The 24630-nt window shown below is 41.6% G+C and overlaps 1 protein-coding gene across 1 annotated transcript in view; it reads left to right on the top strand.

Annotated features, from left to right (window-relative positions):
• The first annotated feature begins 13382 nt into the window (after positions 1-13382).
• The window catches only part of AHR (aryl hydrocarbon receptor), a 47489-nt gene continuing 36241 nt past the window's right edge, over positions 13383-24630 (top strand). The window contains exon 1 of the mRNA XM_062178213.1: positions 13383-13885. Within this exon, the coding sequence (XP_062034197.1) occupies positions 13821-13885 (65 nt within the window). The 5' untranslated portion in view covers positions 13383-13820. The remainder of the gene's footprint in view (positions 13886-24630) is intronic.

Raw genomic sequence — 24630 nt, forward strand, 5'->3', positions numbered from 1 at the left:
TGAACCATATGAAAGATCTCTCTCTCCTTTCTCTCTCTTTCTCTCTCTCTCATTCTGTACTTCAAATAAGATTTATATATTTATTTATATGTTTATATATTTGTAACTTTTTTTTTTATCTAAATGACTCACTGTTCTAAAAACTCACCAACACCAATTAAGCTTCCTCACTGATGAAAGCATAATAGATACTTGAACCAAGTATTTTTATTGGAACTCAAAATCCCCCAAGTGTAAGAAATAAGGTCGGGAGAGTGCTTGTGGTTCCTCTCCCAGTTTCTTCGTAGCACTGATGGCACCCAACTGTACCCACCTGCAGATGTTCCGAGTGTCGGGTGAACTAGATCAAGTCACTCATTTTACTTCTAAGAAGATCCCTGGCAGGGCCAGCACTGTGGTGCAGCAGGTTAAAGCCCCAGCCTGCAGCGCCGGCATCCCATATGGGCACCTGTTCTAGTCTCAGCTGCTCCTCTTCCAATCCAACTCTCTGCTATGGCCTGGGACAGCAGTAGAAGATGGCCCAAGTGCTTGGGGCCCTGCACCCACATGGGAGATCTGGAAGAAGCTCCTGGCTCCTGGTTTCAGATCAGCTCAGCTCTGGCTATTGCGGTCATTTGGGGAATGAACCAGCAGAATGGAAGCCTCTCTCTCTCTCTGGCTCTACTTCTCTCTGTAACTCTGTCTTTCAAATAGAAAGGAAGGAAGGAAGGAAAAGGAAGGAAAGACTCCTGGCAAACTCAGGGGCATTCTTGGGAACCAGAGCTTTGCGGTAGCCGCTAGATATGCAACTGTTCTTCCTGAACTATTTGTCCATGAGAACCAATACCTTGCAAATGTGTTTAGACCTATATTATCTGAGTAAAATTCATGACAAGATAATGCCTCAAGGTAATATTGACAATTGCTCAGCACATCTCCCCCTGTAGGATCTCTGTCCTTATTGTGTTGTACTATGAGAATTAATGGTAAAACTAGTCTTCAAACAGTACTTTATACTTTGTGTGTCCATGTGGGTGCAATCTGTTGAAATCTTTACTTAGTATATACTAAGTTTATCTTCTGTATATAAAGATAATTAAAAATGAATCTTAATGAAGAATGGGATGGGAGAGGGAGTAGGAGATGGGATGGTTTGCAGGTGGGAGGATGGTTATGGGGGGAAAAGCCGCTATAATCCAAAAGTTGTACTTTCAAAATTTATATTTATTAAATAAAAGTTTTCTAAAGAGAGGGAGAGAGAGAGAGAGAGAGAGAGAAGGGTCAACATTCCATACTTCCTGAATTCATTTGACTAAAACTTTGTGAACCATTTCATGATCATGGTCTTGAATTTTAATCTTTGTCATTGCACTTTGGAAGGTAAGAATGACACTTGCACATGTGTGTCTGTTAGGGTCCAGTACAGTAAGCAGAATAAGCCAGGTATTTGAAGCTTACAGATTTCATGCAGGGAATTAAAAGTTTGTAAAACAAATGGGAAAGCCAGCAACAAATGGTCAAGGCAGGGCATCTGGGAATGTTTCTGGAATTCTGTAGAACTGACCAACTGGAGGAACACTTTCTTCTACCTCAATCAAAAGATGAGGAATGCAGAAATCACTGCAGAATTGACCAAAAAAGCACGACAATAGCTACAACTAGGGGATTAAGAAGCCACTGCTATTGCTCCCAATAGCCTCTCTAAGCCCTTACATTAAAACGTGGATACTGGATGCCAGCACAGAAAAATCTTTCTTTGCACAATCTTAAACAACGTAAGCAGCAAGAAGATGACCTCCACTTGACTTTCATCTCCAAATCTGAGGCAAATCTTAATTCACTGAACCTGATTTGTGTTTGGAACTTTTAGGGCACAGAAATCTGGGCAATGTGATATGTGGCCTTGAGCCTCTGCAGAATAGAAATACATAGTAGAAGGGAGTGTCGGTGCTTGCCAGTTGACTGTATTCATCAGACCGAGAATCAAAGATCCTAGAAATCCCTATTCTAGGTCACAGAATTTGCAAATGCTGGAGCAACAAACCTGAGTGCAAAGACGCTGGCCTCTTGCCCAGTTCTCTTTCCACTACATCAGTCCACGGCACTGATTCTCCCTGAAGACATTTGCCAAAGGAGACATATTTTCAAATCTTGTGCTAATTATATTTTTCACTGAAGCATTAATTCAGACATCTGTGAATACTGTTACCTTTTAGTCTTATGTCAAACCAAGTTCTTCTTCCAAACTTGGACTTAATCTTATTTTACAGTACTTGCAGTTAAACCAACACTGTGAGGGTTTAATACCTTTGAGTGTGTTTTCTCAGCAGGCTTGCTGCTTAATCCATTTAATGTCAGCATCACACAAACCTTCTTATGAAAATGGAGGCAAGGGTGCCCTTAGAGACAGCATCATTACCCTGCTTTCTGCTAGGTAAAAACCGAACCATATGGCAATATTTCTACCTTATCTTTATTTTAATACGTGCTTTCTGGTGACTCAAAACAGAAAAACATTAAAAATAGGTAGGATTTGGAATGTCAAATCCTCTTAAATCTTAATCACACATAAAAGAAATATAGAACAGAAGCTCTTTTAAGCAAATCTCCCTAGGTATGTACTTGAAATAGAAAACACGGGATATTCAAATAAAATATTTGGATGAAATGAAAATTTCACTACATCAGTATTTATGTTCAATTACATCATAATCTTCTTTTCAAATGTATTTTAAAATAACTTTGGGAATGTTGGTCAGTATACACATACAAACAATTGTAATCTACAACGTAAAAGACAATGTAAACCACTGCTTAGACATAAGTAATTCTAGGTTCAAATTAAAGAGGTGGTTAAATTAATACCGATTAGTAAAAGATGGGAAGTTATGGTCAGTATAGGTGGTTATAACTGGTTTGTTCTCCTTAAACAGGGAAGTGGTACTACTGGCCAAAAGTTGTTAGAAAAAAATGGCGCATTAGTTTTGTATTAAGAAGTGTATTGAAGAATATACAATAGGGAAACAATGTATCCAGTTGATGAAGAGCAAATAAATGAGATGAAATTACCTGTATCCTTATAGCAGGCTGGGTTGCATCTACTAACACAGACTGCTTTCCTCAAAATGAATTAGAAATGTTAACACAGAATGTGAATTTCCTAACAGTCTGATACATTTTTAAGTCAAAAGGAGCTCTAATGCTTAGCATACCAAGTTGTGAAGGCTTAGATTGTCCCAGGAAGGTTTTTTGGTTGTTGTTGTTGTGTTTTTTTTTTTTTTTTTTTTTTTTTTGGTGGGAGGGGTGGGGGGATTACCAGAGGAAATAATTGATCCTGAGAAAAAGGTAAGCATTTGTGTTATCGGCTCCTGCCTTTCATAAAGGACTAAAGTTTTCACTCCTGAAAGATGTGAAAAGATTATAGGCCTGCGCATGCTTATGACACACATGTAAGTGTCGGGGGAGGGAGAAAGGGGTATTAGAGAGATCACAGGGGCACAAGTTTTCCTTTGCCTTCATGCAGATTACTAAAATCCTAAGTTTAATTTCCCTTCATATTCCTTAGGATTAGATAAAAATAAAAATATTGTAATAGCATATCATTAGTACTTTTCCTTGAGAAATCTTTCACAGTAAAGCCTGCTATATTATTTAACAAGTAGGCTGAATTGTAAATTAAGATCACCAGCTCCGTTATCCAAAACATATAGTGTCCTATAAAATGATCAGAGACTATAAATTATAAATCAGAAAACCTATTTGGGAACTTTATGATAATAATGATTTTTATATATGTATCTATATGATTTTATTTATGTGTGTGTTTGTGTAAATTCTTTTTTAAAAGTCACTTTACAGGCAGTGTTATTCAATGTCAACAGTATTTTTCAGTAGAATAATGAAGTATGGATGATCCTTCTAACAGCTAATTGAAAAATCATCCAATTCAACATTCCTTTTCTTCACTATTGGTTTCCTTTTTGACTACGCAATAAAAAAGATGTATGGCAAGTTAATGATTCATTTTTTTACGATGCATACATGTCACCTATTTTTCATGACCATATGGAAGTGAATAATACAGATTCAGACATCACAGGTTTAAACAAGTCATTCATATTATTGATGATCAAATTAGCAGTTAATATTCTAGTCAGTTACTAAGCTGTATCAATGGTTTCCCAATAAAATGTAGACCAACTGCCATTGAGAGATTTAGCCTGTAAGATGTGAGGACATCTTAAGAGTGCTTAGCTGTATAAAGTACGATATTTGGCTTTGAGTATCCACGTTATTTCATCTCTTTGAGAGGATGCTCAAAAATAAAGGATAGGGCTATCAAGTTACAGCTGCTAAGTCCTATTTCTTGCTGTGATTGAAAAGAAAATCTTTCAATTGAATGACATGACAATAATTTAGCAATAAAGACTGAGAGGCTGTGTGCCCTGAAACCCACAACCTAGTTCGCAACTGGTTAATCTCTTCAGTTTGAATAGACTTACCTTCCAAGTACAACCTGCTGCAACGGAGGCTGTTGCCTTTATTGCTATTGACTATTAGATAGTTGAGGAAATTCTAGCAGACTCTCAACCCTTTTTTATAAGCTAAAATAGATGTCCTCTACGCTTGAAGCAAACCATGTGGGAGACTGGACTATCCTGCCAGCACCCCAGGATGCTCAGCATTTTGTTAATGCATTTCTTGCTGAAATTACAGTTTGAGGCCAGGCTGTTCAAGAGTAATTAGAAACAAAGTTAGCATTTTGTATTTTTTTTTTTTTGACAGGCAGAGTGGACAGTGAGAGAGAGAGAGAGAGATAAAGACAGAAAGGTCTTCCTTTACCGCTGGTTCACCCTCCAATGGCCACTGCAGCCGGTGCACCAAGCTGATCCGAAGCCAAGAGCCAGGTGCTTCTCCTGGTCTCCCATGCCGGTGCAGGGCCCAAGGACCTGGGCCATCCTCCACTGCACTCCCGGGCCATAGTAGAGAGCTAGACTGGAAGAGGGGCAACCGGGTCTAGAACCCAGTGTGCCGGCGCCGCAGGCGGAGCCAACATTTTTGTATCTTTCTTACACTATCCATGTTCAGTCGCCAGGATGCAGGTTGGCATTTTTTCTAATTTGGGTATAAGTTGACCCCATCCCTTTTTCCGTGGGGATTTGCTTTATGGAATCATACAGAAAACTGGCCAACGGCAAAAGGAAGACCTTTCTCTCTGTCTCTCTCTCTCACTATCCACTCTGCCTGTCAAAAAAAAAAAAAATTGGAATATGACCACTCACAACATGTGCTTAAATAAGTATTTGAAAAAACAATACAAATTTTCAAAATACATATCTGAAAAGCATACGGTTCAGATGCACACTGTTTACACGATAAAATAATCTACTTGGTATTTCTTTAAGCACCAAGATACTACAAAATAAGTACTTGATTTACAGGGTTTTTTCCTCCTTGGAACACATTTTCTCTATGTGATCCTTTGAATATAGACTCAGATAACGAGGATGGATGAACCCCAAGCAGTGACTGAAAGAATATGATATTTATCCAGGAAGTGGGAAAAATGTGAATCCCAACCCACTCGCATCTGTGTTCTAGCAAGAAAGTCACTCAACCAAAGTTAAAAGTTTTCCTAGGGGACATTTCTGCAGCCTACTTTGGGAGGGATGGGTGGAGAGCATGCTGTTGTACGGGACACTCCACCCTCAGCTATGTCCCCTTGATTAAATATGTAACCAGGTCCCCTCATCTTGATCAACCCACCAATCAGGTAATGGCAGATTTTTCTGATGCTTGGTATAGGGTTTGATTGATCTGTGGCACCTACATTGCCTTGCATTCATGTGAAAGATATAACTTGAAGTAAAGGTTAGCATTTGTCCCAAAAGTTTTTAGCATGCTGTTATTTAAGCACATAAGCCTTAGAGATATAAATTCTGAGTAGTGATGTACTATGCAATCTTACAGAAAAAACCAGTGATCATATATAAGAAATTAGATACGGTAGAAATTTCACATATATAACAAGTAGAAAAGTATTTGGAAGGTATTGGCATTTATGAGCATTTCAGTATACATAAGTGACTGGTGAATATAGCAAAATGAATAGTTTGTGGTTAGCGTGAACTAGCTGAAGTCTTGAAATACACAACTAACTGCACTTTTATTCTTTAGCCACACAGGCAGTACAACGGGGATTTAGGCTTTTTTGTTCACAGTCGAGAGAAGTGTAGAAAGTCACTTGTGTCTTTTATTTTCCACTTATCTTTCATCTGTTTCCTGTAATATCAAGAATAGAACAAGTCCTAAAGCTTTATCTTGGGCAAAAGCTGGGTGCCTCATGTTTCTGTTGTACCCACTGAAATGGCTATCGGTCTTTACATAATTACTGTGTCTCCAAATTCTGAACTTGAGAGTAAAAGGTTGTGTTACATCTTATTTTTTTTCCTTTTAACTGTGAACTCTTTTAATACATAGAATGAATACCTGTATACCCTTCAAAATTTGTGAATGAACATACTAGAGCACTCTAAAAAGTGCATTTAAAATGCAATACAAGAAATTTATTTTCATGCAAAAGATTTGAAATCCATGCATACAAGGAGTCTTCAAGAAGTTTGTGGAAATGTGTTTTCTGTAAGAATTATACATGGATTAATATTTTTTTTTTTTGTACCAGGGACAGGCATTTGACATACTGGCTAAGCTTCCACTTCAGATACTTACATCCCATACCAGAGTTCCCTGGGCTGAATCCTAGCTCCATTCCAGCTTTCTGCACCCAGGCAAGCAGCAGCTAATGGCTCAGGTAGTTGGGTCCCTGTCACCTACATGGGAGACCTGAAAGGAACTGCCAGCTCCTGGCTTCAGTATGGCCTAGCCCTGACTGTTTCAAGCATTTGGGAAGTGAACTAACAGGTGGAAGATCTCTCTGTCTCTCTGTCTCTCTCTCTCATCTGTGTGTGTGTGTGTGTGTTTCTTTGACTCTCTCTGCCTTTCAAATAAATTAAAAAATAATTTTTTTAAAGAAAAAATGATCATTTGTTCCCAAATAAACTTCTTTTAATTCCATTTTTCATTAACTTAAAAGATTTATTTATTTATTTATTTGAAAGGCAGAGCGAGAGAGAGAGAGAGTCTTCTATCTCCTTGTTTACTCCCCAGATGGCCCATACTGAAGCCAGGAGCCTCATCTGGGTCTCCCTCCTGGGTAGCAGGGGCTCAAGCACTTGAGCCGTCTATCTTCCTCTGCCTTCTCAGGGGCGTTATCAGGAAGCTGAATCTGAAGCAGAACAGCTGCTTCCTGAACTTGAACCAGCACTCTGTTATAGGATGCCTGTGTCCCAAACACGGGTTTAACCCACTGTGCCATGACTCTGGCCCCTTCCATGAACTTTTTAAGTGCTCATGTGTGTATGTGTGTGTGCGTGTGTGTTACAACCTGAATATTGCCACATGCATTTCCTAAGAATCTTCTCTTACATAACCATAAAACTATCATCCTTCAAAATCCCAATTCTCCAGACACAACTAGATAAATTGAATCAACATTTCTGGAAAGGGAGCATAGCACTGGTATTTTTTAATGCTCCCAGGTGATTGTAATATGCAGCAAAGGTTAGCAACCCCTGTCTGCAGGTTGGTTAAGTTCAAGTTGAGCCTTCAAGAAAAAAATCCATTGCTTTTGTGTTTTAATATGCATAGGATGTGCTAGTCTTTGTGTTTAGTAAATTTAAGTAATAGGTTTAAGTCATAGTTTCACAATAATACACATATCTTGAAGCTTTCCTCATCAAGTTAATATGATTTTCTGTTTAAAATAAATGTATTTGATCATTTCAGTTCCTTTATAACATGATCTGAATGCACAAAATATATATTGTAATATTTATCATAAATACATTTGTCTCTCAAGCTAAATGGCTTTAAATAAAAATTATACTTTTACATACATTAACAAAATGTTTAATAAATTGGATAGGAGTCTTAGCATGTGAAACTTAAAGCTTTATCCTAAACTTTCTCATGGTCTGATTTCACATTTATGAGAATATGAGAATAAAAGTTCCAGAAAGCAAAAAAATCAAAATCATAAATAATGTTTTTTCATGTGTTAAAATTTTTGACATTTCTTATATTAAAGCATTACCCCTGAAGCATAAATAAACTATTTTTTTTTACTATTAGCAAATTATTCCTGTATTTGAATTACATTAGTATAAACCTAAGGTTTTATATCCAAAATTGTTTTATGTGTGTTAATTACTCGCCTGTGGCTTCTGTCTGTTCACTGTTGTGGACTATCCAGACAAGTAATGAAGACACTGAGCATTTAGCTTTCAGATACTTACCTCTGTTGTGAGGTCGTCAGCATTGATTCAAAGCAAGCCATGTGTGAACTGATTACTTTTAAGAAATGAATTATGACAATGCAAAGTAAGATTCCACTATAGATTTTAGACTGAAATATAAATCACAAGACCTAGATTCTAGACTATGAGGAAAAGCCACTTTATCTCTCTGGCCCTGAGGTTTCTCACCTGTTGTGCTATGCCAAAGTTTTCCAAACTTTCTCTGTTCATAGCATTCTTAGTGTCCTCATAATTTTTTCATAACCCTGCAAGCTACAACAATAACTAACAGCTCCCTTTATTAAGTAAATAGGTTCAAACTTCTTTATGTCTATCCTAGCAACATAGTATCTATCTAACAAAATAATACATATATATTAAAGTTATTTTTTTAAAAAAATGTTATTCCTCATGGGACGTACACATCTACCTTCAATTGAGATAGAAACCACTACCTGAATTTCACATTCCACAGTAATTTGTCCCTAGTCCTGGTGTTCTCTCACAGCAATAGACAGATACTCAGCTGCACGAAATACAATGCCATCACAAGAAATAGAGAACAATTAAATGTTGAAGTTTTGGACGAGCCTGAGCCAGCAATTGCAGTTGATATCAGTGGTGTCCACCTGATGTCGATGTGTTGGACTTAAATATTTAAAATACCCCATCATGGTTCCCTGTTTGAGTTTTTGTAGCAATGCTGGGGCACCTGAATACTCAGGGTAGGCAACCTAGGCTCTGCTTCCCAAAATGCTTGACGCAGATACACGTGTGATCCAAGAGCAGCGAATGAGTGACATGGGTAATTCTGAGGGCTGGGGTGAAGAGCTACAGGAAGGAACAGGAGGTTAAAAACTGTGATGGTTTCCATATGAATGGACTAACCTTCTTGCTCCACTTCCCCTATGAGATGCCTGGCCATGCTTCCAAACTCAGCTCAAGCGTCTCCAGAGCAAGCTCCGTTAATCTACCCAAAGACACCTTTTACACATTCTCAGAGTCTGCATTCCACACGTACAATTACATACTGAGTGACGTAACTGTTGGATTAACTCTTATCCTTCCCATTACAATGCAGGCTCTAAGAGAGCAGGAAGGCGGCTTAGAACACCACTCTGTCACACAGTTCTTGATGTCTTGAAGGAGCTAAAACACCCTGCTCAGCTGAATTGAATGAATGCATGAACTATGACACAATAGGGTTAGCCTTCTTTTTTCGTTATTTTTCTTTACTCTAAAACAACTGCAATTTATAGTAGTGTTCCAAAAACTTCTTTTTCTGACACAATGTAGCAGAAGAAAGGACTCCCACCCACAGATACACAGCTGTATTCAAAATCTCAAAATTAAGCCCACCTCAGCCAACTAAAGGATGGCATTCTTTTGAGAAGGAGCCAAACGTTCCTGAACTCTTATAGGATATTAATTGTTATAATTCATTTTTATTTGAGGGGCAGGAAGGGAGATGGAAAGAAAGTGAGTGAGCACACTCTCATCCACTGCCCAAATGCCCCCAATGGCCTGGCCAGCTGAAACTAGGAGCTAGGAACTCAGTCCAGGTCTCCGACTACTTAAATCATCACCTGCTGCCTCCAAGAATGCACCTTAGCTGGAAGTTAGAATCAGCAATGGAACTGGGACTTGAACCCAGGTACTCCAATATGGGATGCGAGTGATGCAGGTGGCATCTTCAATGCCCACCATGGAATACTAATTTGTTTAAAAAAATCATGTTACTACACTCAAATTGTTCATAGTAAATTTTAAAATCTTAACTCATGGCCACAAACCACATTTGGACAGATATGCTCTATATTCGTGATATTAGAAATAGAAAGCAACAGTTTCTAGAAAGTGTCAGCTAATTTTTTAAAAATAGCACCATATCACAAAGACAGGTTTTACAGACATGCTAAGAAAAATGTTAAGGAGATTTCATGGCATCACTATGAAAATGAAATGAATTCTGGAAATTTTACTGCAATTGCTCTACAAAGACCAATATTTAATTAAGACTTTGTAATGGAATATAGTGTGATATGATCTCTGGATAATGAAAATAATTCTAAAGTAAACTATAGAAAATAAGGGAATGAAAGTAGAACAGAATAAAATAGAATCATTGTACCAAATACCTTCAAAGGGGTACACATTTTTTTTTTTAAATCATCAAGATTGGTTCATTGGATTTAATATATTTACTGCATCCCTTTTCTGAAGAGGAGCTATACATTATAGACTAAGTAAACTTGGTTTTGATATGCAGTTTTTACACTTTTAAAGTTCCTAGGCTATGAAGAATTTATTCTTTTATATCTTACAGATATAGATAGAATGGCTATGGATAAGAACACAGAGATGAAGAAATGCAAGAGAAGGTAGATACAGATGGTTGCTTCTGTGCCCCTGGAATTGCTAATCCATAAACTTCAAACTGCCTCGGTATGTGTTCTGTTCTCTGGGGATTTGTTCCATTGTCTGCCTTAAAATGAAAGCTGGCTCTCACTGAGGATATTACTCTCTGATATGCTCTCCAAGTGGTACCTAATAGCTTCTCCTTTCAAGCAACCAGGGTATCGGGCTGATAACCCCCTTCTTTGTTGCTACTTCCTAAATCACTCTGTATTAGGCCAAAACTAACAGAAAGACTATTAACCACAAGATAGATAGATGATAGATAGATAGGCAGATAGACAGAGACCCGGAATCTAAAAAACAAACCAAGCCCATCCCTTTGTAGCTCATATTACAGAGTAGCCTTCCCATCCCATCTCCTCCACCTCTCTGTTCCAAATTCACCAGTCTGCTACATCTCACCCACCCGCCTTCTTTCATCTTGCTACTGTTCTGATGGCTCCTCAAACTGCAAGTACATTTGAATCGCCTGAGCAAACTTGTTAAATTCAGATTCCAACTCAGTTCAGAACACCCAGAGGCTCTGAATTTCTCATAAGTCCTGTGTTAAGCTATGGTTCTCTTTGAATGGCAATGCATTGGAAGAGCTGTCTCTGACATCATCTAACCTACTGTATTCCTGAGAGTTCATTTGAGCTTTGACACTCATTTCTTCTTGCTTTTGTTATTTTAACATTCCTTTAGTGCCCCTTGCCTTTCTTACACAGTGCTCTCATTCTCTCACCCTCTTTCTCTCTCCTCCTCTCCCCTCCACTATCTGCTGAAATACCATCTTTTTTATAAAGTCAAAACTACACTAAAACATGCTCCATTTAACCCTTCACTCTACCTACCTACCATGTAATGTCACTCCTTCCACAAGTGGGTTTTTTTGTTTTTTTGGTTTTTTTTTTTTTTTTTTTTGGTAGTTGATAGTCTGGTTTCATTTTAGAATGGCATAAAGTAAAAGTGATCTAGGAAGTTGCAACAGTGGAGGTGGACAGGAACCATATATCCTGAAAGTGTGATAAGAGAAACTAACTGGACTCCATTTTGCAGAGGTTATGGAAATGATCTGCTGGCATTACTATGTATACATCTCTAATTCAATGTGAGTGTGGGCTCACTACCCCACCAACACAGCATTCTGTGAATTCATCAGTGACCCCACATTGAAAAGCCAAACATGACACTTTCATTCCTTACCTAGGAGATGAGTTAAAAAAAATAAAATAAAATTGTCAGGGCCGGTGCTGTGGCATAGGGGGTAAAGGCGCTGCCTGCAGTCCCAGCATCCCATATGGGTGCTGGTTCAAATCCCGGCTGCTCCACTTCTGCTCCAGCTCTCTGCTATGGCCTGGGAAAGCAGTGGAAGATGGCCCAGGTCCTTGGGTACCTGCACCCACCTGGGAGACCCGGAAGAAGCTCCTTGTACCTGGCATCAGATCTGCCGTTGCAGCCAAATGGGGAGTGAACCAGCTGATGGAAGACCCTCCCCCTCTATCTCTCTGCCTCTCCTTCTCTGTGTGTAACTCTGACTTTCAAATAAATACATCATTCATAAATAAATTTAATTGTCTCTAAGCTAGGAACAAATACAACACACTGCAATACAATGCCTTTTCCTTTGTCAATTTTCAGTAAGACTAGGAGGGAGGCAAGTGTTTAAGGCAAGAGGTAGCTGAGATACCACAAGGTCTAGTAGGGTTGGGTTGGTGAGAGGAGCTGGAATAAGGAGGGAGCAGAAACAAGTTGTCTTGCAGAGAAAAACCTGTTCAAGAATTTCAGGAATAAATCATAAGACTTTGCTAAAGGTCCAGATTTCATGCTGTAGGCACCAGAAGCTTTTTAAACATACTCAGCAGGGAAGTGACATCCTGTTTGTATTGGAAAAGTCCTGGGAGGAAGGTGCACAGTGGATGACAGAACAAGCCTGGATGCAAGGAGAGCAGAGAGGAAGCTAGTGAAATCGTTAGGTGAAAGTCCACGGAAGTGGCTGGGATGAGAGAAGAGAGGAAATACAGACTGTGACAGAAAAGGATTGGGGAATATGGGTTGAGAGAAAACAAGAGCGGCTCCAAGATGTCTGGCTCTTTCTGTGCTATTAACAGAGAGAGAGTGGAGGCAGAGAAATACTTTTGCTTGAGAGGGGCAGAAGGAAGGCAGATGAGCTGAAGTTGCCTAGATGATACCTCGCACCACATCCTCAATGTGGTTTTACAATGCCTTCATCCCTACAACAGTTTTACCCCTTGGTTATCTGCCAGCTCACAGTAATACTGCTTAGCAGAAAGTCTGCTGACTCACTGTCACATAGGTGAGGTTAAGCTCATTATTTATCTCTTGACGCAGTCTGGCTACAAACAGCTTGCTTAGGCGGAATCTGTGGGCACACCTTTCTCCCAGGTGGAAAATACGGGCCGTGGACCTCACCAAGATGGCTCCCGGAGGGCGCCGGGACGGCCTACGTCATCACGCGCCCGGGTGAGGGTGGAGTCCCTCGAGGGAGAGTGGGCGGGTCCAAGCCGGGCGGGGCGTGGCCTCGCGGCGCGGCGCGGGGCGGGGCCGCTGAGGGGCCGGGGGGGCGCTCCTCCATTCAGCCCGGGCGCCCGGCGGCGGCGACGGCGGCGGCGGGAGGCAACGTCGAGGAGAGTCCGCTCGACGCCCGGTGCGGCGACCTCTCCTAGGGACGACGAGTTCGGAGCGGACGGAAGCCGGCTGCCACCGGGGCAGGCGCTGCGTGCGGGAAGCACCCCCGGCTCGGGGAAGCCCCGGGAGCCGCGCGGCGCAGCTTCCCCCTCACCTCAGGGGCCGCGGCGACGGTCACCGGGGCGACCCGGGCCCGGCTTCCGAAGCGACAGACGGCTCCGGCCCCTCCCGCGCCGGGCCGCCTCACCTTCTGGCCGCCGCCCCGGGGGCAGGCACCTGTGCCTCCTCGCGCGCGGGGGTCGGCCGGGGCAGCGCCCCTGGACGGGCGCGCGCTGCTGTCGCCGCCGTCCCGGCCGCCACCGGGTCCCGAGGACCGTGCAGCCCGCCCGGGGCTGGGGAGGGGGTGGTTTGGGGAGAAGGAGTGGCCGCGGGCCGTGCACCATGAACGGCGGCGGCGCCAACATCACCTACGCCAGCCGCAAGCGGCGGAAGCCGGTGCAGAAAACGTGAGTGTCCCGGGAGCGTCCCCGCCCCCAAAGCCCGGAGTCGGGGTTGGAGAGCCGGCTTGGGTTCTTTTATTTTTTTTTTTTCCCGTTCCCCTTCCCTGCGCGAGGGTCCCCGTGGCGCGCGAGCCCTCCTCCTCCTCTTCTTCCTCCCCCTCCTCGGGAGCGGTGCTCAGGCGTCGGCAGCCCCCGCGGCTTAGCGCGCCCTAAGCCGGCGGCTCAAATCCCCGGTGCGCGGGTGCTGTCGGCGGGGCGAACTGATTTAAAGAGCCACGCACGTGCGTGGCCTGCAGAGGTGGTCTTTGTGGGCTGCGGGGGCCGGCGCTCCGTGGTCCCGGCTCGCGCGTACCGACTGAGCAGGAGGTCCGACCGCGTCCGTGGCCGGCGTGGGGCTGGGGGCAGGTGCTGCGGTGTGGCGCGCAGAGGCCGGCCCGCGCTGGTGCTTTTTTTTTTTTTTTTTTTTTTTTTTTTTTCCGAGGTGTCGGGGCGGTTTTAGGGTTTGCAAAGGAGGACTTAGTGAAAGAGGTTTTCGTTCTTAGCACCCCTACCCCCGGTTTCCAGGTGCCAGTTCTGATGGAGGGATTGCACACTTGGATTGGTGTGGGTTTGGGTGAGGTGCGTGTTAGGTGAGATGGCAGGTTGTAAAAAATAAAGAATAAAAAAATGCGTGCTTTGGGGACAGGTTTTTTTCGTGCGTGAGTGGCTTACTCCTCACCATCGCCCTCCTGAGTCCCTTCATTTGCGTTCTTGGGATCTCACGCACAGTTTTTAAGAATGCCTCAGCGTTTCAGTGCGAGCGAGTCAGAAGCGTGCGTGTTGTCCCCAAGCCCTGCTGTCACTGCTGCGGACCCGAAAGATGACAGTTGGGGATTTTGAGCGATGGTTAAAACCGGTTCTGATTTCTCCTAGAAGTTCCTAGGGATGCAGACGTAGGAGTGGCCATTGAGGCATGCACTGACCCATGGCCACGAGGACTCTGGTTAGAATTTGGACGGCTGAGGGTCCCAGGGGTCCCAGGAGTTTTCGGTGCTGGCAGCGAGTTAGTTCCCAGTGCTGTTCACTCAGTAAAGTGGTTTGCATTAAAGCCTGGTTGATTGCCCTTTATCCTCGGTGAGTTAAATGGGAGACGTCCCCGATTCCTGCCGTGGGTGTAATCCGTAGTAGGGATATGGGGGGGTGTTTATGGTCAGAAATTGTGAAGGTCTCCCTTGTGGGTTTCTAAGAGACCGACTCTCAGTCTCTGCACCACCAAAAGGCACTGATGCCTCCGTAAACGAAAGTACGTGCCTTAATTTTCATTCATAGTAAAGCTCACTTTTAGTTTCTCCTTTGAGCATATTACATTTTGCTTTAATTTATGTAAGATGTACCTGTTAGAACATTACCTTAACATTTTGATATACTTCCTGAGGATTGAATATATCCTCGATTTAATAATTTATAGTGATGTGATGTAACTGAAGTATTCTGCGTTTATTATTCTGCGTTAATAGAGATGTCTGTCAGCTCTCTGCTGAGCACCGTGCCTTGCTTCGAATTACGCAAATGCCTTAAATGTCAACTTGCTGTATAAGAAAAGCCGGGTCCCCGCATGTAACTGATCAGCTGAAAGTGTTTATATTCTTACTTGAATGGAAAATGGTTAAATTTATAATTCACTTAATCACACTCCACTTTAGGATGTGGCTCATAAGCCCAACATTAAGTTTGACTTGAACTTTTAAATTAAACTGCTAATTTGTGGCTAATGAAGCCTAAAACATGTCAACACTGTCTGGGAAAAATACATCTTGTTTGAGCTGAAGCTGCTATCAGACTGCTTACGCGATAGCCATTTTATTTTACTTTCAGAAAAAAATATACTGCAGCATAAATGTAGGACTGTTTTACCATAGAGACCCCCATTAAAATAAACAAATCCATACAATTTTGAGATAAAGTAAATGACATAATTTTAACCTGAAACTCTTTTCATCTTGAATTCATTAGGCAAAATTTACTCCCCCTAGTGGCAGTTCCCACATTGAAAAATTATCTTTATCCTTGAGAAATAGTTTTAAATGCATTCAACTTAAGCACACTGGAGCATTGTATGTGTAGTAGGCTCTCAGTGTTTTCTTTCTCTGTGGCGATACAAAAGTTAGGAAATGAAAAGATCTGAAACAACTGAACATGGGATCCACATTCCTACATTGAAGAGGCAACTTTGAAAGATAACCTTAGGCATAGAATCTGCTGTAACTTTCCTCAGATTGTCATTCCGTCTTTAGCAGTCCTGCTCAAAAATGGAACACGTATTTTTATTTAAATCCTGTTCTTCTTTTCCCTTGTGACATGAAAGCCTTTCTGTGTGTCTTAGTTATTTTATCTTGTGAGGAGAGCTGAAAGACCTGTCAAAGAAAAAAATGAAATCTATTTTTCTCTAGTGAAAACAACTTGGGATATGCTTTTATATTTTGAAGTTTCATCAGTACAGAAAAAACTTTTACTGGTGTTTCAATGTAGAGTGTTTCTAGAAACTACTAACTGTTGGCAAATAGTGTTGAATAAATGACCTCCACGCTTTCAAGTGATGCCAGCAGTGCTGGGGATCAAGGCAGCCATCGGGAAGTGTCAGAACTGGAAGTCCATTCTGAGTCTTACCTGTTCCTTTGTTACAGATGCATGCTGAGGAGAGATTTTACAGTATCAACATGCTAAGAATAGTAACATAATATAAAAGCTGTGTCTTTCCTGCTATTCTTGTGAAATTGCTGTTCATTGTATTTAAACACCATGAATCTCAATTATATAATACGGACCTACTGAATTTTATTACATTATGTAATATCCATTAAATGTTTCCCAGAAATGTGGTGTGATGCTGTTTACTAATAGATCTAAAGGAAAGGGCTAGGTCCTTTTCAATCACCCAGTTCTCCATCATCATTGTTCTTGGAGATAGCTTTATTTAGATAGCTTATGTGCTGTGAGCATTAGACACCTTTGCACAGCACAACTCTGAAGTGCAGTGAAGTGGAAGTGTTTAGTGATAAGTAACATTAAATGGCAGGAGGAAACATGGCATCAAACTGGAGAACACTGGACCCGAACTAGAAGGTGAGGTCCAATTTCCTCACTGGTGCAGATCTGGGCAAGTCTCCTGTTGGGGAAAGCAGGACAGTGAGTACCCTTGCTGCCTCCCTTGCAACTCAAACCAGCAGAACAAAAGTGTCTTATAACCTGCAGAGACTGCTGAAGATTTAAATGAAATGGAGACACGCTTCTGTTCTTAAAGTAGTTTCATCTTAAAATGTCACAGAACTATCTATTCTCCTGTGAAACAGTAAGAGGCAGTATCAATTCCAGATACTGCTGAGATGTGCTGCTTCCCCGGTGAAGAAGCACACAGACTCCATGCTTGTCACGTTTTAATTAAAGCGGTTACTTAGAAACAAGGACGGTGCCCATCTTCCTCCCCAGTCCCTTTCTACCTCCATGCTTTTAAAGTTGATTTGTCTCATGGGGGTTTCCCATAACAGAAATACTGTTCATTAATTCTTTGATACTGTTGTGCACGGTGCTTTACTTACATCATGTTGTTATATTTTTATAATAGTAAGAAAGGTAGTATCATGTGTGTGTATGAATCTGAGGATCACAAACAAAATTGCTCAGGTAGTAAGTGAAGGAGCAGAGGCTGGGGATTGGCTCACAACTCTTTTAGCTCCAGAGCTTCTTCTGTTCTTAGCAAGTTGGCAATACTGTGCAGGATACCTGGTAGCTCTCTCCTGGGTGATTCCTCTTGTCTACTGTCTTTAGTGTTGTGGCTGAAATCACTTATTTACTTTTTCCTGCATGTGATGTGTACTTGGCTCATCTCATAGGTTATATTCGTTGCCTTTCCTCTTAGCTTACTGACTTGCCACCTGCCACGCCCTTTAAGCATTGTTTTTAATGACTGCGTAATACTCTATTTTATAATTTATATTTTCCTTTGAGGAGGGAATTCTGTTATTTCTGGCTTTCCAGTATTTAATTCATTCTTCAGAGACACTTGAAGTCATGTACATTTTTATGCAAATTATAATTTTCTTAGGAAAAGTTCCCGTAGGTGAAAATTTGGGCTGTAGAAGTATTTGTACTTCTAAGATTGAGCCAAATATTACACTGTGAGATATAGTGTTAGACAACTCTGCAGAACGTTTGCCAGTGCTGTTGGCACTTTGTGAATGTGCTTGTACCCTTGCATTTTTGCTTAAAAATCTCATTGCAAAAATGTGGGGTAGATAATTGAGCTTGCAGTGCTGTGTTGAGAGTGTGCTTGTGTTCAGCAGTAAGGGCTATGTCTGTTCACAGACTTTCTGCTTGCATTATCTTTCACATGTTGATTTGCTTTATCTTCTAGTTTTCCATCATCTTTCAGTTCTTTTTTAATTGAAATATTACTTGAAAGTATATTTCTATTAAATAATATATGCACATTAAAATTCAGTAATGTATATGTAGTTGTATCTTAAGTTTAGCATGTTAGGTTTTATGTTTTGACATAATTGTGTGATATTTTGGATTTTAGTACTCTCTTATCTTCCCTTTACATTTTCCACCTTTCTCCAACCTCCCAGTATAATTTTTATCACAATTTTGGATTAAACCCACTTTGCTGTTTCGTTATTTTTGACTATGTAAATATTGTTTACCGCTGGACTGAGTAACGGCAGTTACCTTTCCTTTCCTGCCCTGTGCCATCATTGGTTTTTTTTTCTACCTATTTTTCATTTTCATATTTATTTGCATCTGGGTTTTACTGTCACTTGGATGTATTGGAAACAGAGTTTGTATTGTAGTCTCTGCTTTCCTGTGTGGGCGTGATTTTCTGGAGGAAAAGGATGGTTGCAGAGAATTCTACATTCTCACATCATGAAACTGGAAGGGTCTTGTCCGTTTTAGGAGCCTCTTTAGATGCCACATCTCCGTGAGCTCTCTTACCTTGTTATAGGACGCATGTCTTCTAGTTGTCTTTGTCACTGCTCAGGTTTCCTGGTACCCTGTGTGTAGGACATATTTCACATTTACTGATGTAGCAGTTGACACCATTTAAAATTTTTCTGGTCACGATTTAGTGATTCTACAAGGGAAGAGAAATTCCTTTATTTTTTCCCCTTCTGATCTGAAGGGGAAATACTGGAGGTGGGGGGGGGGGGATCCTTGCATAGAAGGAGGAGGCAGAGAACATTCTTAATCCTTTCTCTAGGATTATAGAAATTATGGGAATTTCTTGCTTACATTTTATTTTCCTGATTTTCACTGTAAAGTTTTTTGTTGGAAACTGTGCTGTTGTTGTCTCGGGGTCGCGACTTAGTAGCAAACCCAAGAGAATGAGGACCCTCACAACAGCAGAGCCCAGCAGGAGGGGAACAGAAGATGTGTGACACTGAAAGTGGCTTCCAGCCAGAGTTTTCAGGAGGCTGGTTTCATATAGGGAAACAGCACATACCCTGCTGTCCTCTGCTAACTATGAAACATGACCTCATTTGTGTTATACATACTGCTGTAGAATTCCATTAAGCACACACTTTATTATTGTGGACATTGAAAATTAATATTCTGAGGTAAGTGTACACAGAAACTAAGGGGAGGAAATGAAGGCTGAATGGGGTTAGGAAAGAGCTGGGCTGCACTGGACATAGTTAGTATGTAGAGGGATACTGTGGTATGGTAGAGGGATAACACTGCTTCAGAGTTCCTAGCCATTGAATGGGGAATAGCATCATAGCAGAAACAGAGAAGGGATGAGCCAAGGTCCAGGAAATAGGAATGAAAGGACGTTCAAGTACAGGGACTAGAACTAAAGAAGGATAAGTTGTTAGTAAGTAGACCAGAGCACCGGGAATAGGTTCAGTCACCAGAGAAAAAGCAAATCAAGCAAACTCAGTGCCTAGTGTGAGGGGCATCTCTTGTCTGAAAATATCATTTTGACTTCAGAGGAAAACTAAAACTGTATTTTGCATGTCATTTTGAGGTTTTATGCTACATTTATATATATACATATATATATATATACACACACACACACATTTTCAGTTACACTATGATTAAATGGAGTTAATTTTGCTAGTGTTGGTTCCAACAACGGGTGCAGATGATGAAGCTAATCTTGTGGCAGCTCTGTCGGGCCACACTGCTGTGCCTGTTGCCACCAGTAGTTGGAGCAAGCAGGCCTTCTATGACAGAAGCAGGGCCCGCAGTTGGCTGGAGGTGATTTCACAGCTCTGATGTGCAGGTTGGGGCGGGATTTTTGAGGTTGCTCCTTTGCCACATCACCTTCCCACAGGACCTCTTTCAGCAGATTTCTGACTGCTAGTTTTCCCAAGTTCGATCGTAAAGAGATGCTTATTTAGATTCCCGACACGACCTTTTATTTAGAGAATGATTGGCAAGGTACTCGAGTCGATGTAAAAATAATACAAAAGTAAAAACACTAGCATAACCCACAGCAAGTGTAACTGATACAGAATTGCTTGCTATTATTATTTATTTTTACATCATTGGTGTGTATGGACATGTATGAAATATGTTCACAAGATAGTTCTGGGTATTTCTTACAAAATCTGTGGAAAAGGTGTATCAGATGTGTTGCTTTAACACTGAAAGCAAGCAGTAGGCTTACATGTCCAAGTCCCCGGGGTACTTCTCAGCCTTGACCTTACTTAATTCCTCTGTGCAATTTGACTTCCGTCCGTGACCTCCAAGATGTCCTACTCTGCTTCTTCTCCTAAGAGAGGCCTCTCTGCCTGTGCCTCTCCTGTGCCCTGCGTTTCCACGTGGGTATCATGGAGGCCTGACCTCCAGCACTGTACCCCTTGCTGGTACCCCCCATCAGGAAATGTGTGGTGTTTTGTTTGATTGTTTTTCTGAGCCACAAGTCCTCACTCACCTTTTCCCTCCCTTGCTTCTTAGACCATGTCCGCTTACTTTGACGCAGCTCTGATCAGCTCTGCTCTGGACACTTCTGGCCAGCAGACATTAAGAGTCCAGGGCACTGAGGATGCAAAAATCATTACATTTACATAGTAATAAGAGCTACAGAAAAACAAGTGTATGCAGTTGGATTGCTTAACACTTCATATATAGAAATTTAATCTTATTTTAAATATAAGATGCATGCTAACACATTGAAGATGTGGGCAGTGTTTCACTGCGCAAGAAAACAGCCTCAGGATCTGTTTCAGGGTTGAATACTGCAAAGAGCCAGCCCAGGCCCAGCAGTGATGCCTCTTGGAGATGCCTTCCAGTTCCTGTCAGTTCTTCCAGCCTGTCTTGCTTCAGTGTTCTCACTGGTCTCTTCTCAGTGTCTGTCTGTCTGTCTGTCTCTTTCTTTCTTCTTTTTTAAAAAAATATTTATTTATTTATTTGAAAGGCAGAGTTACAGAGAGGCAGAGACAGGGAGAGAGAGGTCTTCCATCTGTTGGTTCACTCCCCAGATGTCTGCAACAGCTGAAGCTGCACCAATTCGAAGCCAGGAGCCTCCTTCAGGTCTCCCACATTGGGTGCAGGGGCCCAAGGACTTGGGCCATCTTCTGCTTTCCCAAGAGCATTAGTAAGGAGCTGGATTGGAAGTGGAGCAGCCAGGACTCGAACCAGCACCCATAGGGGATGCCAGCACTGCAGGCGGCAGCCTTACCCACTACACCATGTTGCTGGACCCTCAGTGTTTTTAATCATTACGGGAAAGCTACTAAGAATTTAGAAATCAGATACACTTCTGAATTGATGTGAGCTATCTGTGTAAAGTACCCCTTAATGGAACTGTTGGATAAGACATTTGTATGAGATCCTGGAGTCGTACAGGACAGAAGGAGCTCCCACGCCCCTTGCGACGTAGGCCAGGGAAGCCTTCATCTAAGTGCCTTGCTTATTGGTGACTTAAGGGGTGAGACGGAGGTGGGACGCTCTGTGCAAACACCATAGCACTGTTGGTAACCGCAGGAGTTGCTTAGCTTTGGGGTACGGCAGACAAGGAAGACGTGGGCTGGAGGAAACTCAGCAGAGCTTAATGTGGCTGGAAGCTATATATGTTGACTGTGTGCCGGTCCACAGCTACTGACAGTGTGAATCAGAGGAGTGGCACAGTCAGGCGTATGGTTTAGAACAAAGTTCCTGGTGGCAGGATCCTCACTTCATTAAGTCCTGCCCTGCTCTCTGTGTTCTCTGGCATCAAAGTCAGCTTGATGAAAGCAGAATTGGAGCCAGCGCCGTGGCATAGCCGGTAAAAGCAGCCACGGGCAGTGCCGGCATCCCATATGGGCACCAGTTCGAGACCGGCCTGCACCACTTCCAATCCAGCTCTCTGCTGTGGCCTGGGAAAGCAGTAAAAGATTGCCCAAGTCCTTGGGCCCCTGCACCCACGTGGGAGACCTAGAAGAAGCTCCTGGCCTTGGGTTGGCCCAGCTCTGGCCATTGCGGCCATTTGGAGAATGAACCAGTGGGTGGAAAACCTCTCTCTCTCTCTCTCTCTCTCTCTCTCTCTCTCTCTCTCTCTCTTCTCTCTTCTCTCTTTCTTCTCTCTTCTCTCTTCTCTCTTTTCTCTGCCTCTGTAACTTTGCCTTTCAAATAAATAAATAAATCCTTATTTAAAAAAACCCACAGGACTAATCCTATTAATCCCAGCTCAACCCTTGAAGTGACTCCCAGATATGAGAGTCCAGTTTTTCACCAGTACCTTGAGGACACTCGCAGTTTGCTCAGTCTTAGACGTTCTGTCAGCAGACCTCACTTGGGTCACTCTACTTCCTTCTCGCTATCCGTACCAGCGACTCCATCGTTCCTTAGTTCCTTAACTTGCTTCTGTCCTTCAACTGGAATTGAGCTCCAGGAGGTCAAGAGTTGCTATGTTTATTCACTGCTCAGGGCAGCAGGTAGCGCAGGGTCAGTATTTAGGGTTTGGTGAAAGGACGTGGCCCCAGCCACCTTCCCTACTCTGCCTCTTTTGCCTAGTACTTCTCACTTCCCATGAGAGACTTCTCATACTTCCTCATGAATCCTGTTTGCCTTTCAAGACCCATCACAGAGGCCACCTCTTCTATAAACATCTTGTTTCAAGTGGCTGCTCCAGTTCCTTAGATTCTGTAACAGCTTTTGAGTATTTATTAGGCGAATGTTTTCCTAGGCTGCCCAGGATGTGTTAGGTACAAATTTTTTAACTAGGTATTAACTAGTAAGGAATTATATAGTGAAGTAGACAAGCCTTATAAGTAAGGGTGAAGTTTTGTTGGTAAATTGGAGAAATGCAGTAATTAGATATGATTTTTAATTTAATTATAAATACAGTATGATTAAGGGGAAATAGCTAGGGAAACAATCACCAATTTCTGTTAAATATTCAGTTATGCAAATAGTCTAGAGGAAGTATATTGTCAATTCATTAACTTTTTTTGGTATGTGTGACATAAGCTATAATAGAGAAAAATAGAGGTGTGCTAAAGAAATTACCTGCTGGTGACAATGTGAAAAGTATGCTAAATTCCATACTTATTTTTCTTTATCTTTCTCCACATACTTGGTTGAAACAAATTGTCTAAAAATCTTTTGATTGGCTCCATTAATAGCACTATACTCATTTCTGCTTTATAAGAGAATATAATTCCAAATGAGTTGTTAAAAATAATCTTTGTTGTAAGAATACTCTATAATGCTAATGGGAAGGCATAGAGGCAGAGTCCCCAAATCACATTGTTTGGTTTTCCAAGCAATCATCCCTGTCTTTCAGCATGGATGTCTGATGTGTAAATTCACTCTGATTTATTTCTGCTGTGGAATCCTGACTAAGGCCTTTGTGTGAAGTTGTTCAATTACTCATTTCTGAGCTCAACTCTTACTCCTACTCATAAGTATCTTTTCATTTAAGAAATGTTTATTTATTAGAAAGGCAGAGGGACAGAAAGAATAACAGAGACAGATGTTCCATCCACTGATTCACTCCCCATACCAAAGATGGGAGCTGGGAACTCAATCCTGGTCTCCCACATGGGTGCTGGGGACCCAAGGACTTGAGCCATCACCTGCTCGTGTGTATTATCAGGAAGCTAGAAGAAGAGCAGGACTTGAACCCAGGCACTCCAGTATTGGATGCAGGCTGCCCAAGTGGTATCTTAACTGCTGCACCAACCCCCAACTCCTTATAAGTAATTTTTCTCTGATGAAAATCATGGTAAATTGTTGGGGCTTCACTGAGCTTTCCAATTGATATACAAGCTATGCAAGTTAATAATTAAGTAGAATTACTGCCCAGACATAAAAACGCAAATTGCCAGCAACCACAGTAAACCTCTAATATTTGTCAGTAAACAAGCATCAATAACTAAATTCAGTTTAATTATTTTTAAAATATTCGGTGTCCACATTAGATGGCTGTAAAACCATCTGAAGATGTCAGAAGCATTTTGGGAAGTAATCATTTCTCAAAAATAAATAAAGTAAATACAGTAATAATAAAATAAAAATTGAAAAATATAGGAAGCTGAGGATACTCAAAATACACTTTTTATCTTGGATTTTCTTGTTAATGTACAATATGAATAATGCTAAAGTACTTTTTGTGGAAGATAGCAAAGCAGGCATGATTTTCACATAATTTATTGTAGATTTCTTTTACTTCCTTCCCTTGACAATGACTAATTGTGTTTGAGGGGAAATCATTCTAATTGTTAGTTGAGAATCACTTTACTACAAATGTGTAAAGTTATAAGTTGGATTTATCATTTTCCTGT

This window comes from Lepus europaeus, chromosome 20 (assembly GCF_033115175.1).
Source record: "Lepus europaeus isolate LE1 chromosome 20, mLepTim1.pri, whole genome shotgun sequence".
Taxonomy (NCBI): Eukaryota; Metazoa; Chordata; class Mammalia; order Lagomorpha; family Leporidae; genus Lepus; species Lepus europaeus.